At 38.4% G+C, this 18,709-nt stretch overlaps 2 protein-coding genes and 2 non-coding genes across 4 annotated transcripts; 1 reads left to right on the top strand and 3 right to left on the bottom strand.

The window, feature by feature from the left end:
- The first annotated feature begins 170 nt into the window (after positions 1–170).
- On the top strand, positions 171–242 carry TRNAP-CGG (transfer RNA proline (anticodon CGG)). Its single transcript has one exon. It is a non-coding gene; the product is annotated as a tRNA-Pro (tRNA).
- A 2,486-nt stretch (positions 243–2,728) lies between these two features.
- Positions 2,729–4,690, bottom strand: LOC103997951 (uncharacterized). The gene has a single exon (XM_009419295.3). The coding sequence runs from the start codon at positions 4,449–4,451 to the stop codon at positions 3,096–3,098; it is 1,356 nt and encodes a 451-aa protein (XP_009417570.2). The 5' UTR covers positions 4,452–4,690; the 3' UTR covers positions 2,729–3,095.
- A 5,073-nt stretch (positions 4,691–9,763) lies between these two features.
- LOC135650303 (U11 spliceosomal RNA) lies at positions 9,764–9,894 on the bottom strand. Its single transcript, XR_010501502.1, has one exon. It is a non-coding gene; the product is annotated as a U11 spliceosomal RNA (small nuclear RNA).
- Positions 9,895–12,467: 2,573 nt separating this feature from the next.
- On the bottom strand, positions 12,468–14,102 carry LOC135648647 (UDP-glycosyltransferase 89B2-like). The gene has a single exon (XM_065166520.1). The coding sequence runs from the start codon at positions 13,948–13,950 to the stop codon at positions 12,541–12,543; it is 1,410 nt and encodes a 469-aa protein (XP_065022592.1). The 5' UTR covers positions 13,951–14,102; the 3' UTR covers positions 12,468–12,540.
- Positions 14,103–18,709: the final 4,607 nt, after the last annotated feature.

Raw genomic sequence — 18,709 nt, 5'->3', positions numbered from 1 at the left:
TTTTTTCATGATATTAATTGTGTTGATGGAAATACTACATACACTCAATGACAAACCGTACGATATTTTCGAGTCGATGATGATGATGTGAGGAGAAACGAAATTAAATATTTTACTTTTATATATATTATATATAACTTTTAAAAATATAAGAATCGAAATACTGCTTCGGGTGTTTGGTCTAGTGGTATGATTCTCGCTTCGGGTGCGAGAGGTCGCGAGTTCGATTCTCGCAACACCCCCTTGAACTTTGTTTTTATACTTACCAAAAACAAAAATTAGTCCAAAACTCAATAAACATTAAGAAAAATTTATATTATAAAAGGTAATAAAAAAAATTTGAGGATTGTTATTTGAGTTATTGATGCATAAATCACAAGTAAATGATCTATTTAAGTACGCAATCCTTTTTCCAAATTAATCATTTGTTGATGACAAATATGACATTCATATTAAACTCAAATATAAGACCTATTATCATGCAAGTCTCACCAAACATAGTGTATAAACACTTTTAAATGCTAAAAAAATTAACATATTTTTTTATCCTTATATATATATATATATAGTGTCGGTGAGCAGCTTCGAGGGGTGACGGTGGCATGAAACGCGGTTGGAGGTGGGCCCACATTAAAAGCGTGCGCATTCTCCGGCATTAATGTCAATCCATCTTCATCAAATTACTTATTTTTATTCTTTTTCGAACCTCATATATTTATTTTTCACATGACTTATTAGTCCGTTCGACATCTATTCATAAGTTAGTTCCAATTGTTATGATCAGAGGTGTTGACTAGTTTGATACTGACAAAGTTGTCAGATTGGATCCCGTTTTAATCGATTTGAATGAAAGAAAAATTGATTTTTTTTCTTAGAAATTTGTCCTCATAATAGTTTTTTTTTCTAAAGGTGATGGTTTTTAGTGTTGATGGAGACTTCATTGTCCTGAGATTTAATTTCGACTTCAACAATTCGAATAGAAAGGAAAATCGACACTCCTTTTTAAATTGGTTTAAGTAGGAATTTTGTAAGATCGATTATAATGTGGGAATAATTGATTTCTTCTTATTTGACGTGTGTAATACGTGGAATAAGAGGGAAAAGAAGGCAATCTGCATATTGATTTAGCTGGTTTTGACCTAACTATGTGATGTAACCTTTGCCGGCCACTCTTAACGCAATTCTCCAATCCCTTCTTTTCTAAGTGTTGTTGGTAATCAAAGATGGTGTCGTTCTACTATGCGTTTTGAGCTTCCACGCCCAATTCTTTCCAAACATGTTGACCACTCAGGTCAAATGAAGTTCGGCGGTAGTCAATCATTTCAACGATGTGACCAAACGTGTTGACCTCGATGGTCAAAAAATGTTCGGCAGCGGTCAGTTATTTTTCGACATGATGGTCGGTAAGTGGATATAAATTTATGATAAAAAAATATATATCTAATCATGGGTCACGTCAGATATATGGGAGGAGGATCCAAAAAATGTTCGGCAGCCATTTCTTTTTTTTTTTCAGTTTATAGTTACATTCGACGAAAATAATAAATCTTTACAATAAAATTATGGGCCCTCGTACGAAAATTACTTATGATAAACCCTTACCCAAAACAATGATAATAGCTCTCGCACCTTACTTTTCTATTAGAGAGTTATAAGTAAAAAATATAAGAGCTAGATTATCGGAGTCAACGAAGGTGATAATAGATCCAATGGATCCGAAAAATTATTCGATATGTTTTTTTTTTTACTATTATGTTTGATGATAACGATAAATTTTTATAAGAAAACTATGGGCCAGATTGCTTATAATAAACCCTTGAGTAAAATTTTTAGCGAGGTCAATGGTGGCAACGATATGTTCAATAGAGATAAAACTAAAATAATTTTTTCACACAGAGATGCTTTACAAATTTTTTTTAAAATTTAAACACTTTACAAAAATTTGTCAAAGTGAGAGTTTTTTTTTTTAGAATTCATCATAAATATAACAAGACAATTAATCTTTCAAAGTTAAGACACTGTGCAAAAAAATTTTAAAAGTTAAAAGATTTTTTTATGAGAATTTACCCAAAATATATCATTACAATTAATCTTTGTAAGTTTATCAGTAACCTAATGACGTTGAAACTAGAAAACATGGGAGTCAAATAGTTGATGAAATTAATAAAAATATTATAGATATTTTTATTTTTAACAATGAGCTTATTGGATGAAATGCTAACATGGACGACATTTATAATTTATAGCAAATTAAAATATAATCAAAATTTTTAAAGAAATAATATAATCAACACAAATACGACATGATCAAGGATGAATAATATGATTTTTTTTTTAATTTTAATAAATTATTTTTTAAAATTATTATTATTATTATTATTATTATTTTAAAAAATATTAACTATTTTGGTTGATAAATATTTTGACAATTCATCGTAGGATCCAATCATCTCTTTAATGTAGTCAGAAGTTAAGTTTTTGCGTGATAGTTAATTAAAGCTTAAGAAGTCAATTGGCATAAATTAAAATTTTAGGCAAAATTGGCCACTAAATTAAAGGATTAGTGGTGTTTGTTACCCTATTTCTTCTATCTTTCAATCCATCCGTGAATGATCACTCTACTCCCACCAACTCCATCTTCTTTCTTCTGAGAAAAGGTTGGTGATGCTAATGTACAAACACAAAAATGCAAGAACAAAATGAACACTCGATGCTTCAAACAAAGATGTCAAACATGCAATAATTAAAGATGTCATTTATCATGTTATGCGAATCGAATGAGGCCAGACACCATCAAACAACAGAAGCAAGTTTTGTCTTGTTCAGTGCATCATCACTTTAATTTCCTACCTCTTCTCTCTCTCTCTCTCTCTCTCTCTCTCTCTCTCTCTCTCTCGTGTTCTTATCCCCAATCCACACCTTATTACATTTTTTATGGTTACATAGCTAGAAGTAATAAATAACATGGAAAGTAAAATGGTGATGAGAAATATTAGGAGAACGTAATGCTCTTCCCAAATTACACCCGCAATCGGTATCTTCCACTCTTCCCGTTATACCCCTGTGATACGCTTCCGATAATGCCCCCGAAAGTTTTAACTCTTCTTCCCGTCTTCTCCCCCTTCGTAGTACGCCTTCTTCCTCCTCTCCGCGCGCGCGCACGTGCAAATCACGAGGAAGCACGCGGCGTAGACGCTGTGCACGCGCCAGTTGGCCCGCGGTGCCTCGCCGCTCACCGCGCGGTGGAACACGGCCGCGTAGTAGTGCACCCCCACCGCCAGGCCGATCACCATTTGCGCCAGGGCGAGCGCCCGCGCCGACGCACCGCCACCGCCGGCGTTCTTGCCGCCGGAGAACACCGCGACCAGGTCGGCCAGCTGCAGCACCAGGTACATTAGGTAGCCGGTCGTCTGCGCCGCCTGCGTCCAGGTGTAGGAGCCCGGCGAGGTGGCGTAGAAGAACCGCAGGGGCTCCAGCCCCGTCGCCAGGGCGGTCAGCGCGAGGGTGGCGAAGTAGATGGCGAGATAGGCCTGGATGAAGAGGAGCAGACGGTGGAGGGAGAGGTAGGTACGGAGGCGGCGGAAGAGGAGGGTGAAGAGGAGCAGGGGGAGCGCGAGGAAGAGGGAGGAGAGCACGGGGGCAACCTTGGGGGCGAAGCTCTTGCCCACGTAAGGCTTGACGCCTTCGGCGATGCCGCGGTTGGCCGCGGAGATGTAGGCCTTGGAGGTGGTGGAGAGGCGCTCGAGGTCGGGGAGCAGGCGGGAGGGGAGCTCCCGAAAGTCGGAGATGAGATCCGTGTGGTCCATGTCGTCCATTGTCTCCATCCAGGCCGTCGATTCCTCCGGCTTCGCCTTGGGCATGGACGGCTTCGTCGCCACGGGAGGCTTGCTGGGTTGCTGCGGTTTGGGAGCTTTGGGGGCGGATGTGGTCTTGATCTTGGCAATGGGCGGATCAAAAACCGATTTTTTGGAAGATTTGGTGGAATTGGAGGTGGAATTGAGAGATTTGAGCTGGTCTTTGGAGGATTTTGTCAGATTGGACTTGATAAGCTTGATGGTTTTGAGAAGCTTGGTGGAATTTGAGGTTTTCAAGGTGGCGTCAAGGATTTTACCGAGCTTATTCTTGGTGGTTTTGTTGGATTTGGAATCCATGGCGATGGCGGCGGCTGCGGCAGCTGTGGCGGTGGAGTTGGTCTTTTTGGGCTTTAAGAGTTTGGTCTGGTTTTTAGTCCCCAAGAATGGTTTCTTCTTGACGAGTGTGGGATTCTTCTGAATCTTTTCACCTTCCTCTCCTGCTTCAATCATGGATCTTTTGCTTGAAAGTTGTGGCTTTTGTGACTTCGAAGCAGGGGAAGTGGTGGTGGTGGTGGAAGAGGAGGAAATGGTGAGGCTAACATGGAGGAAGAGAAGCAGCAGAAGAACAATAATGGTTGAAGAGGAGAGGGAGGCCATTTGAAGGCCTGATAGATCTAGAGTTTGGAATTTGGGAAGGAAGAGGGTGAGGAGAAGAGATCAGGGGATGCAGTAAGACTCGTCTAATATATATGGAACGCCAGAGGGAGGAAGGGGAGGAAGAACAGGTGGGAAGGTGTGGGGATTTCAAGTGGGAGCCGAACCACCGCATCTTCTTGACATGGCAGGAAGGGAAGAATGGCCACAAGGTCACATGGTGGTCGTGTGTGGCGACAAAGTGGGGGAGTGAGAGAGGCAATGGAGTCAGCTGGTCTAGTGATTAGAATAGAGTGGCAGAGACCACTGTAGGGGAATGGAAAGTACAAGAAATATCATCCTGGTTGTTAGGGTATATGTAAATCAATTCCTCCCTCCCCAGTAGATGCAGCCTTCCTGTGGCTCTTCTGTCATCCACAGTGCCCACAGGAGTGAGATCTTCGGATCATCCTCAATAACTTCTGGTTATGGGATTCACCTAAAGAGTTCTCCTGGAACTTGTCTTGGCTAAAGTCAATGTTTATATGATGTTTAGGAGGACCGGATTCAGAAGTGAGATTTATTATCGTTTCTTGCAAGAGTCAGAGTACGCGCAAATTCTCCCAGTTTGTGACCTACCATAAGATCTATTATATTGATTGGTAAATGTTCCAATCTATTATAGATAGCAATTGTATGACCAATCATTGTGGTAAAGAAAAAAGTTTGTGGTGTTCATCAAAGTCAGCATCATTGATCTTGTTAGGGGCATAGTCAATTTGCGTCTGGGGCTGTGTTCTATATGTCATACCGAACTCAGGTGATCTCTATCTTTTCTCTTCCTTTTATGCTTGTCTAAGCTTTTGATACACCATACTCTAGCATCCAAGGAACACCATGATTTATCAGTTTAATTATGTTTGCAGAAACAAAATATTTGTTTATTTGCTTTATACTGCATTTATGTTTGATACTTGACATGTAAATTAGTTAAGCTGGCAATGCAAGCAGCTATTTAGCTGAATTTTTAGCATAAACACCAGCATGATTAGGGACACTTTGCTTATAATATCAAAGTGAGAATGACTTTAAAGTCTTCAACAACTTGTGCTGCAAATTAGGTCTTCTGATGATTACTTGATTGATTAATTCTGATACATGGCCAATTTATTTATACACATACAATGAAGCTAAGAATGTACTATTTGTAGTACCTCAAACCTCTTCAAGATCAGGTGGGGAACCAACAATCTAGCAAGGACTGGTTGATCAGACATTATATGGACAACTGTAATGGCTTTACAGAAAAAAATTGAGGAGAGTGTGGTGGAATGGTAAGACAGCTGACAAGTAGACCACACTCCCCAAAGAAAAATGGACCATCACAAAAGTAAATTTTATCCCACAGAAGCAGACTATCTCTTCTAGTAGTTTGGGTCTTCTTTCTTTTTGATTGATGGTTGTTGTATGATTTCTTTGTTTCTATGAAGTATCTTCCAACAGGGAAAAAGGTGAAAACATTGAGTTATAAATCCCATAGGATCACCTTAAGAACAAAATTGTAAAAGCTCAAACACTGCATGTTGTAGAATTGATGTTGTCTCCCTGATTTCTGTGTAAACAGTATGGCAAGCAGAGATTAAAGTATCAGCTGGGACTTGGAAGACACCACTCATGTGTTTGGATCCAAAAGGGTACGATGAAGTGTTTGCCATGTATTACCCTTGACATATTTAGGAATTCGGATGCTATAGGACATGATAGGCTGTTCTTTTGGTGCTCATCAAGAGATGCAAGGAAACTGCTCTAGAAAGTTGAAACAGGCTTGTTGAATAAAAACCTTTCTGGTTTTCGATCATGAAAAACTAAAACCTCATTTATATGATGCCAAGCATTAAATTAAAATACACCTAATAATTTAAGTTTCCTTTCTTGATAAGGTCTGGATTATAATATCCGACAAACTGATCCTGGATGTAATAAGTATCAATCAGCATGTCTTAATATTTCATTTCACTAATGTTCAACAAACAGAGAGAATTTTTTGAGGGGCTTCATTGTAAAAATTTTAAAAAAGGTTGGTTGGATTGTGCCTAATAAGTCCATAATTCAATCTCAAACAGTCCATTTGAGACAATTAGGACCATTACAAGTTCCTGTGATCTGTGGCTACCACTGTGCTTCATTTTGCCAACATTTTTCTTCTATTCTCCTTCTGTAGTTAACCCCTAAAACATGCATGACATTTCTTGCTTCTTTTACAATTCTCAAATCCACTCTCGAGTGTGATTTGCATCAAAGCTCCATCCTAAAGTTTCTTGGTGCAATCATATTAGCAAAATCTACATTTTGTTTCAAAGAGTGATAGTTAAGATGTAAAATTCATAAGTAATTTCTATCTCTTTTTTTTCTTTGGATTTGTTGAAGAAGTGCCCCACTTTGGTCAATAATCCACATCTTTCTTGTAACAGGGGGCCTGGAGTAGTCAATGCAAAGGATTTTAATGTACATTGTGATGTGAGGTGCTATCAGACATACACAAACATCTAAAAGTCAGTTTCATCTTGTGGATCATTGACATGAAAAGTAGTGCCATGAAGATTTTTTAAGGGCCCTTATTTCTTTCTACTTATTCCTCATGCCCATCTAAACCATGCAGAGAGAAATGAATTTTCTTTTCCTCTCATATCCTAAATCTTTTGTCTTGTTTATTTATCAGGTGCCTTAACATGTTTAGCACAACGGTCTAGGCACATTAAATCTTTTCATCTGATTATTTAAGCTGGCTTGTGATGCTTCAGTGATCATCCATGAAGACAGGTATCTCCAAACAGATTATCTCTAGTAAGCTCAAACATCTAGTTGAATGAGCTTGGTCTTAGAGAATGTAACTAGACTAGTGTAATACTATGATTTCCAATCTTTCGTATTTACAGGGAGATTCTTGATTTTGAAATTTGAACCTCCACGTAAATAGCCTATGTGCTATCTGCAAATTTGCTGCAAGTACAGATATAGTCAAGTCAAGTAAGATCAAATTGCAGGGAAAACTTAGTCTAGGTTAAGATATTATTGGCCTCTAGTCTTAAAGTTGGTGAAAAGGAAAGGTCAACCACCTCCATTATAACTTCATTTCATATCCTCTTCTTTTTTCTTCTTTGATGTGCATTACATAGAATCAGTCGAATCCTGCCCGAGGCCAAATGATGGTGGATCCACTAAGTTGTTAGAATGATGCCATCATTTGACAATTAGGTTCTTCAGGTCCCACTGGTGCCATACTGTGTCATGCATGTATTATTATCCCTCGTTAGACACAACTCATGAACTATTGAAAGGAAGTTGAGCAGATGGCACAGCTGGCCAAACAGCAACAATTTTCAGGCTAAATGGTTCATGAATTGATGCCAAAATGAATAGAATTTACACCTTGCAAGACAAAAGACTCATTTCATGACCGAATGCGTCTGTTTGATGTTGTATGTCTCTGAAAAAGCATTACATATTGATCTGCATTTGCTTTGACACACTTTGTTCCATATATATCAAACCACTGTCTTCTTAATCTTGTTTCAGTTACAGCAGAGCGACATGTCTATGATTGTTTTGCAGGGCACTTCGATTTGTCTTCTATCATCTGATGTCAGAAAGCTTCCCCCCGAGGTTTCAAACATTCAGTGAACTAATGCTTCACCAAGTAGCCACATCAAGAGGGCAAGAACTCAGGAGAGACATTAAACTCGCTATCTGCTTAATCTTATTTCAGTTGGAGCAGAGCAACATGACTATGATTGTTTTGCGGGGCACTTCGATCTCGTCTTGGACGACCCAATGTCAGAAAGCTTCCCCCAACTTACCAACACTCAGTGAACTATGCTTCATCAAGTTGCCACATCTTAATTGAACTTTGGGCCAGTGACATATCTTTACTTGAAAGCTGTGTGAAAAGAAGACCAAGATGAAGAAAAGGTGTGAGAATCCTTCAGAAGCTTTTCTAGGGTTCTAGCTTGTGCTGAAACCAGGAGTTTAACGCGGAGAAGTGAGGGTCCTCAGCCACATGAAGCGTGTCAGAGCATGTGAGGCTTTCGGTGTTGAACTCTCTAAAGCAAAGAGAACAAGTGCTCTCAGGACATTCATCAATAACTCTTCTAACCACCACAAAATATTAAACCTGCAGTAGTTTTTAGCTTGTTTCATACAGAGAAGATGAACTTTGACTTTATCATCTTCCAGCCATCTGCCACAAGAAGACGTTGGCAAAAGCTCTCAGTCAGCCAATGAATGGCATTGACTTGTAGATTATGGTGCACTACTCGGAGTTTTGAGTCTATAATAATATTATTATTGGGATGCTGATGACAAGATGGTGAAGTGTTACAAGTATACAGCACTGCAGGAAACTATGGATGGAAAATTTTTACCGTCTGCAGAATAAGAACTGGAAGAACTGTTTTCCTTTTATAGTAAGGAAATAATAAAGGGAGAAAGTTTGAAAAAAAATGGGTTCTCTTTTCTCAAAGAGAATCTCATGTATTAAACTGAACTTAATTCATAATAAGAATAAAATAATTTTTTTTTCAATAAAAGATAAATGATGAAGATGGGATTTAAGTCTAAAACTTTACGATATACTATCAAGGTGTTTTCTAAATATGTCGTATAAGGTTTTGAATTTTTGGTAAGAAGATCTGGTACATCATCATTAGACCAATATTTAGGGTGTAATTAGATCTTTATTATGAAAAATAAAAAATATAATTTATATCATTATTTTCAGATAATATTTAAGTATATTAATTAAAAATAAAATTAAAAAATTCTGTTAAATTAATGAGAATAAAAGAAATATTGGACGAGTTTATGTAAATAGATATATGAAAAAAGAAACTAATAGTTGTAATATCTGAAAACAAAAAAGAATTGTTAGACTGAGTTGATGCTGGAATTATTTATTAGCTATATACACCAATATAAAATTCAACTTGCAAAACCCTTCTTTTTCTTTGGTAGGCTCCAAATAAGCCACAGGCCCATGACTGGCCCACAAAGCCCACCGATGGCGCACAACTTCACAAGGATATCATTTATAATATAAACAATTAATAAGTTGATGATTATCTCTATAGAGATTAAAAAATAAATTTCTAAAATTAAAAATCAAAAAATTTGGAAAATAAAATATTTCATTTTAAAAAAATATATAAGAACCAAAATACTAAAACTATAATTATAAAAAATAATATATAGTTAATATATAATTAACAATAATCAAATAAAAACTAAAGCTTAAATATATATGTACATATAATATTTTAATGCAATTTTTAGCGTTGGCTTGGAGGGTCGGCCGAGCGAGCCAACCCTATAGATAGTTCCACAAATTATGTCGGCCATATGTCTTGATAGCCATACAGCACCCACCAACACAAGGGGTGGGCGTGGCATACATAGCCAACCGACCCTTTTAATCTTCAACTTAACCCCCTCCCGTTCCTCATATAGCCCACCCTCACCAGTCCTGGCTTCCTATCTCCCGATGTGGGACTATCGTCCTCCACCCGCTTCTCTCATCCTCGATCTCGCGAGCTTCCTCGGCCGGGAGCACACCCATGCCCAGCTAATCATCGGCGCGAGCAAGGGTTTCTTTGCGTCAGGGTTCACCTTGTGGGGGAAAAAGATCGCATCTTGCTTGGGAATCGGAGGTAAAGATCGCATCCTGGATTTCTTTTCCGCCGGCCTTCAAAAGAAAAACACAGGTTTAGACTTGATTTAGTGAGGTCCAATCAATATAGTAGACCAGTGCTTTAGACATCAGTGTGACCTGGGAGATTGAAAGCTTCCTCAGCCACGGCAATTGCTGTCATTCAAATCGGATAATAATAATTTATTGCTCCTTCTAATGAGAGAAACAAAATAACACTGAAGTTTTAGGCACACTAATATAGAAGATTAGTGCACTGTAAAGTGAAAAGAATTCATGTTTTACACACCCAACGAGGCTTCTTCCTTTCCAAACTGCTGCCTGATGCTTGGAAAGACTGAAGTTTACAATGAGCTCTGCAACTGTAGAGTTGCTATATTTATTTCTTTAGAGGAGAAACACTTTTGAAGCAGTATATACAAGTATTTACATCTTTTTGATGGGACAATTTCTGGCCTCGACACCATCCCATCAATTTCCCAAAGAACTGAGGATGAAGATATGACCCAATCTTTTGTGAAGATTAAGGATATTTGTTTGAGACAATTTGAGTTCAATAACTTCTTCTAGTTGTAGTTCATGTCTCTAAATGCTACAAGATCTGTTTAAGTGACCCAAATAATCAAAAATTATCTAAATTTTGTTTTATTGGATTATTCTCCAACTCAAACATTTGATAATACATAAGAGAGACATTCATAAGAAGATTTGGTAGAGTCTACTCACACAAAAGCATCATCATTAGAAGACCAGTTTCAACAGCTTAATCACCCACTGGCATAAGTATTGAAACTGATTTTTTTTTTATTTTAATAATTTTAAAACTGAATATATAAAATATACTTTTAATAATTTTAAAAATAAACATACGAACATAATTGAATTAGATAGATAAAAAATCTCCTTAAATAAAAACTTTAGATATCTTAAATTAATTATTTAATTATATAAAAATTTTGATGAAGAACGAGAGAAGTTTGATGTGATCATTTGATATCTTTAATACGAAAGAAAATTATAAACCAGTTTTACATTTTATATCCATACTCAACAAAACCTTGAAAAACTTAAAAACAAAAAAATATGAAATACTCATACTCGAAATCCATCCACTCGAATCAAGATTTAACTCTAACATTTCTCTCACATAAAAATCTATTTTTTAGAAAAAAAAATTTATAATCAAATCGAGACTACAGGAGCCTTCAAAGACAATTTTCCTTATCTTATTGGGGATTACAAGAATTTTTTGCTGCATTAGTAAGAGAATGTGCAACATTATTTCAATCTCTATTGATGTGTAAACTTACCAAACACATTAATTTTCTTGGCTAGCAGTGATACATCTTTACAAAGACTTATTAAAAGTCAAGAAGTCAGAGTGAGTATGATACAAAATAAGTATCAGTTTAAGTGAATCACTCTTTGACGAAGAAATTTTGAAGTTCCTTATGTTTGACTTTCTTGAGCCCATCCCAAATCGGTCAGCATTCAGTCTCTTGGGGATTGGTGCCAAGATATCTTTTGCACCTTGAAATAGAAATAGAAACTCGTATAGAAATATGAACCATCACAAGGTAGAATCGACAGTCTTTACAGTCCTTACTAGCAGAATTGGCTTCAGTTTGCAACAGTAATCGGCGGATGACATCCTTCAGATATAAGATTACAGACAGCACATTAAGGCTGTCATCGTCAACAACGAGTGTAGAAAACAAAGAAAAATACTCACATACACAAAAAGCATTTGCGAGTGCAGTCTTGTCATCCTTTACGAGGCTACCGCCGGCGTAGAAGCCAAGTTGCATATGCACAGAACAACAAGATGTTGGAGAAGCCAAAACCACCTCCACCGACCGATCCTTTGCCTTAATAGAATTCATAGCAGAAGGTGCCGATAAAATCGATGATTGCCAATATAAATTATTTGTTTGCGTGAGGTATTTGATATGGTCAACTTAATCCCACATTGGTCGACGAATAAGAAAGTGAGGTATTTGATATGATCAACTTAATCCCACGTTGGTCGACGAATAAGAAAGTTAATGACTCATAAGGCAGCCTGCCTCAGTCTTTTGGAGCTACGTGACTTCGAAAGGATAAAACCGTGTTGGTTCGATCACACTCAGGACAATCCATCGAATCCCAAAGGTGCACTGAGACAACCTGTCTTCAAGCTTCTTTGCTAACTCCTCTGTGAGTTGGTCTACGAGGCTGACAAATGCACTGCGAAATAATGCAGGAAAAATAAGATATTTTACGAGAATATTTTAGTTTCCACTGAGACTAAGATATTCTTAAACGTTTAATTGTTTCAAAAACTAATGTTGAAATCGACAGAATCGGCAGAAATAACTATTTCAATTTAGAATGGCAAATATGCTGTTTTTAAGGGAAATTTTGACAATAAGCTCATCGGCTATGTTTTATTTGCTTGGCTGCTGCCACCTCCGACAACTCCGCCGCCACCTCCGACAACTCCATGTAAGAGCTCCCGCCCACCTCCACCGCCGCCGCAGCCGTCCTCGCCAGCTCCCGCGCCTTCTCCCTCCGCGCCCTCCCCGCCTCGCCTACCGACTCGGCCACGACGCGCGCCAGCTCGTCTGGGTCCGGCACCGCGTCGCCGCCCTTGCATGCTTTCACCCCCGTCCCGACCTCCTCCTCCAGCAGCCTGGCGTTCGAGAACTGGTCCGCCCCCATCGGCCACGTCAGCAACGCCACCCCCGCAGCCACCGCCTCCAGCACCGAGTTCCACCCGCAGTGGGTCACGAATGATCCCACCGCCGGGTGGTTCAGTATCGCCACCTGCGGCGCCCACCCCTGGATCACTAGCCCCCGCCCCGCCACCCGTTCCTCGAACCCCTCCGGCAGCGGCACCACGCCCCTGGTCGCCCACACGAACCGCGCGCCGCTTTGCTCCAGCCCCGCCGCGAGCGCCACCGCCTGTGCGGGCGACAGCACTGCGAGGCTTCCGAAGGCCACGTACACCACCGAACCCTCCGCGCAGTTGCCAAGCCAAGCGGCCACCTCCTCGGCACCGACCAAGCTCGGCCCGCCACGCTCACCGCCGCCCCCGGGAGGCGCCAGGGGCCCCACGCCCCAGACGCGCGCGTGGCCGAGGTCGTCCCGCAGGTGTTCCAGATATGGCTTCTCGATCTCGGCGAAGGTGTTGAATACGAAACCCCAGCTGCCGATGTTGGCCAGAAATGACGCCTTTATGAACTCCGACAAGGGGTCGCCCTCCTCGTACCTCCGGTAGATGGCCGAGAGGTGGCGCCAGGGGCAAAGGGGGGATCTTGGGAGGGAGGGGAAGGGGACGAGCTCGTCGGGGTCGTCAGGATCCGATATGTTTGGCATCCGGCGCCACAGCGAGTGGCCAAGGGCGAGGCAGAGCGCGCCGGAGGGGCTGAAGACGAGGCGGGGGATTCCCAGCTCGGTCGCGAGGCCGTTCGTCCAGCCGCAGAAGAAGTCAGCGAGGACCGCGGTGGGGGGATCAGTCCAGGAGCGGGCCCAGCGGAGGAGCGGGTCGTGGAGGCCGCTCAGCTCGCGCATCAGGAGGCGGACGTCGTAAAGCGGCCCAGCGTTCTCCACCCCGGGGGGAAGGTTGGTGTTGTCGGGGAAGGGGAGAACGAGGGGGGCGACGGTGGGGCAGCGAGCGAGGAGCGGGGAGAGGTGGGGAAGGTTCTTTGGGGTGACGACGATGGTGACGGCGAAGCCGTAGCGAGCGGAAAGGAGGTGGGCGAGGTCGAGGAGGGGCAGCATGTGTCCCGACGCCGGGAACGGGACAGCCAGGACGTGGACCCGCCGCTGCAGGTTCGCCATGAGCCGGCGCTCTCCGCACTCCTTTTCCGTCTTATCTCTTACGAGGACTGCCGTCAAAATGCGCGCGATGTCAGCGCTGACGCACACACGAACGACAGTAGCGTGGAACCACTCGGTTTACAACTCGATGATCGGCGTCATTGACCTAAGCCGGAGGCATCGCAACCGTTTAGCTTCACGCCGAACGGCTGACGAATTAAAGACGGAAAATGCGACGCAACGAGGGTGGCGTAGTTGCGAAGATTGTGGCCCACCGAGCACGTGTCTCGGAGCATCGATTTTGTGACACGTCGATGGTGCGTATGTCAACCGTGTGGTACATCACGATCGGGCCACATACATATTCATGAAATACAAAAGACAAAAAGACCAAATACAAAGGCCGAAGGAATGCGTCGACGGTGTCGATATATCCTATATATTCATGAAATAAATAATTGATGTGGTTTGAGCCGGTGTCGATATATCCTGACCGTATAAAGAAAGACGGGTTCCCAAGACGCCTATTTTTGGGAACGTCAGTGATGGCCTGTTTCGGTATGCAAAAACTTTGGGAGTCCCGAGTTATCTTACTCTTCCGACATGCAGTATTAGTAGTGGATCTTAAGATATTTTTTTAATTATTATTAAAAAAATATTTATTTTAATGAAGATTCAACATGTGGTAGCTGACTTGAGGATCAAAAGAATCACATCAAAAACTTCTCCCGATGTTAATTTTTATTTCAATTAATTGAGAAGCATACATGTGGTAACAGACTTCTCGTGTAAGTGGCTTAGAATCGAATTGTACTAATTCAAACATTACCAATATTTTTTTCCGATGAATTATGATTATATTTTTTATTTAAAATAATTTTATTTTGATTGATCAATCAAATTCACCATTCATATCAAATATCATATTCTTTTATTCTACATATTATAATCCAAAATTACTATAATACTTTACCGGGGATCTCTTATTGATTGAAGCATTTCCCTTGCATTGCACTTCTGAGGTAGAAATCCAATAGCTCCGTCTTAAATCCAACAGTTCCATCTCGGTCGGATGAAACCTGAAACCTGGTATATCAAGCTCTGATCTTTCTGTCCATTGAGGAAAATCCTCTATTCTGTTGAGAGAAATCCTTTCTCCTAATTTGTATAAATAGAAGAGGAAACATGTTAATGTATCGAAGCGCTTATTTACTTCTTCAATAAAGCTTCTTTACTTCTTTAATAATTGTTCTTATCTTCTATTCTTTTCTTCATTGTATCAGAGCAGTGAGAAAAGCGAAGTTTCGCTTTTGCCTTTGGCCAGCGACTAACGTTGTTGAGAAAAGCGAAGCTTCACCCTTGTCTTCGGCCAGCGACCAACGCCGCTATAGCCACATTCCTAAGAGGCTTCACAGCCAATCCTCATCTTCCTCATCGCGGTAGTCTTCGCTGCCTTCGCTGATCTGCCAACAGTCGGTGGACTTAAGGAGAACGAAGGGAACGCTTGTGCCCTCACAGCAATAGCAATCGTAACAATAGCTAATTTGTATAAATAGGAGAGGGAACATATTAATGTATTAAAGCATTTTCATTTCTTCAATAAAGCTTCTTTACTTCTTCAATAAAGCTTCTTCAATAATTATTCTTATCTTCTATTCTTTTCTTCAGGAAAGACACCAATTCCGATTGAGAACCCTCGCACTCAAACACAAATACGAAGCCAGTCAGAAAGAGCAGTCATTGTTCGTTTACCGCTTTATGGACTTAGACTCATTCCAACTCAAAGCGAAAGGGATGAAAGTCCATAAAGCAGTTCCAGCGTTTAAACCCACGCGATTGTTAGGTATGGATGTGTCGTACTATGGATTGTTCCTCCGTTAATGACAAGGGTGTGTTGCTTCCCAAACAGCATCGATGAGTTTTGTTAATCGAAGAAAACTACGTTTTGGCTGTTATTCAATCTATCACGATTATTTCTTGTTTTTGTTATGGAAAGGAAGAAATAATTCGACAATCTTTCTTCTTATAAATCAATCAATAAAAAAAATCACCACTAAGCTATTTAATAAAACCAATTTTAAGAAGTAATTCAAAGCATCACTGAAACTTTATGGTGGCATTGCTTTCCTTACATTTTGCCTTTAGACTTGCTCATTACAAGGAGTGTGTTTTCTAGAGGAAATGCGCAGGTTCCTCGGAGAAGAAGAAGAGGAAGAAAAATGAAGTGCGTCAAGAAATCTCGACCACTGGAGAGGAACCAGGAAACATCCCTTCCATCACTTTTACTGGTTCCAAGTTCAGCACTTGGAATGCAACAGGTCAAGACGTCCAATCTGCCATAAAACTTTGACCCCACTGCTTGACCTTAAACAAACCACCATTGCCTCCTTCCTAAGTTCCAAACCACAATCCACCCAACACTCCCTTCGGATTCCTCCAACACTAGGGATATTTTCTTCACCAGGCCGAAGTGGGAGGAACATCTAATCCTCTAGAAGCGGCGCACTAGTTGTGGACTAAAAGTTGAACTCCTTTTAACTTTCCAATCCATCTTGGATATATATATATATATATATATATATATATATATATATCGTCTCATGATGGCAGCTGGCCATCACCATCTTCCAAACCTCAGTGCTCGTCGTCATCGTCGTCCATGGAGGAAGAACAGATGGTCGCACTGAAAGAAAATTATGATCGCCTTCTGCGCTACTAGACAGGTCAAATGGTCTACGGTCTTCTTGGCCTTAGATCATTGTTTCTAGTCTTAGAGGTTACCAATCATTTGATAAGACTAATTTAAATAATTAAAATTAGATAAAATAAAAGATAAGAATTTAGATTAAGATAAATAGATAAGGGTGATGAGATTTGTTGGACTACGGTGAATTTTTTATTATTTAAAAAATTATATTTTATTTTTTAACTAATATAAATACTTATTTTGGGATGAATCCGAAACATTGAAAATACTATTCATTTTTTATTATTATTATTTTTTTCCTGAAGTTTTTTATAAAATCAATAAGTGTGATATGATTTGAAGAAGACAAATAAAAGTAAGTCGATTAAAAAACTCAATAAATTAATTTAAAAAAATAGTTGGCATTAGAGTAAACATCTCTTACCAGCTTCTTTCTATCTTCGAAAATTATCAAATTTGATAAAAAAAATAATTTTGTTAAGTATGATATATAGGATCTTAATATTACTAAAGATTAAAAAAAATCAGATGAATATAAATATATTAAAAAATATAAGAGCTCTCTACATGCTACAATTAGAATAGAAATAGATAAGTCGCTATTTTCTCGAATCATGTTAGCATCAATATTAACAAAAATCTTAAAAATATTAAAAAGTGTGTTTGGAGGCACAAACAAGGTAAAAACTCTAAAGCTTCAAATTCTTAACTTGAATTCAAAACTCTCGTGATGAAAGATTCTAAATTTATCACTTGTTTTTTCTTAAAAGTTTTTTCTATTGTGAACTAAATAAAATCTTATGATAAAAACATAAAAGATCAAATAATAGTAAAAAGGGGGTTTATTAAGTTTATCTCTAATATTTGATATAATTTTTATTATTATAGAAGAAGTTAAAGATATAAGTATATTATTTGTTGATGAATTAATGAGCTCGTTTTTAGTTCATGAATAAATAAATAAATAGATCTCCAAATAAAATTTTAAAATATACTTTTGAAATGAAGATAGATCAAAAAGACTAAAAAAAAATTCATAAACTAAATCTCAAGGAAGATATCAAAATAGTAGAGCCTTGATCTAGCGCACGAGGTAGTGGACAAGGCCAATCATATGAGGATAACAAGAACTCCGATAAATGTAACAAAGACCCTATCAATGTTTTTATTATAAAAAATTAGACATATTAAAAAAATTATTGATATAAAAATAAAAATCCAAATATTTCTATTTGCTTTTAGAGTAAAAAATATGATTATCTTGAAAAAAATATTAAAATAAAAATAAGTAAATTATCATGAAGAAAATAATAGTGAAAAAAAGGATGAAGAAAATATTTTTCGATATATGATGAAGAATATTATAGATTTGCTTGGTTTTTCAATAGTGGATATAGTAATCATATGATAACGGATAAAAGCTTATTTCAAAAACTTGATAATTCAATTAGATCTTCAAGAAATGACGGTAATGTTTAGGTGGAAGACAAGGAATATTTTTTGTGAATACTAAATTTGATAAAAAAATTATTTGTGATGTGATATTTATTCTTAATTTAAAATAAAATCTCATTAATATAGGGTAATCGATAGGAAAAGGATATTATGCTATTTTTATGATAAAAATATTTAATTTGTAATAAAAAAAATTTAAAAATTAATATCAATTATGAGGATTATAAAAAATAAAATATTTTCCTTATTATTTTCAGATTTCTAGTTGCATGCACTAACTGCTACTACTATTGATAAATTGATATTATAGAATAAAAGATATGGTCATTTGAATTATGATGGATTAGAATTATTAAATCAGAAGAATATGATAATTGATTAAATATTTTTATTATTTATTAGGTATATTTTCTAAAAGAAAAAATTAAAGTCTTCCTTGTTTTTTAAAATTTAAAACATATATAAAAAAATAAAGTGGTTGTTTTATTAAAACTCTACATACTAATAGAGGTGTTGAATTTATTTCTAAAGATTTTTTTATTTCTTATAGGAATGCAAGTATTCATTGGGAACTAACTACAAGTTACATCCCAACAAAATAAAATAGCAGAGCAAAAG

This window comes from Musa acuminata, chromosome BXJ3-9 (assembly GCF_036884655.1).
Source record: "Musa acuminata AAA Group cultivar baxijiao chromosome BXJ3-9, Cavendish_Baxijiao_AAA, whole genome shotgun sequence".
Classification (NCBI taxonomy): Eukaryota; Viridiplantae; Streptophyta; class Magnoliopsida; order Zingiberales; family Musaceae; genus Musa; species Musa acuminata.
This window is presented reverse-complemented; position numbering and strand designations above follow the sequence as displayed.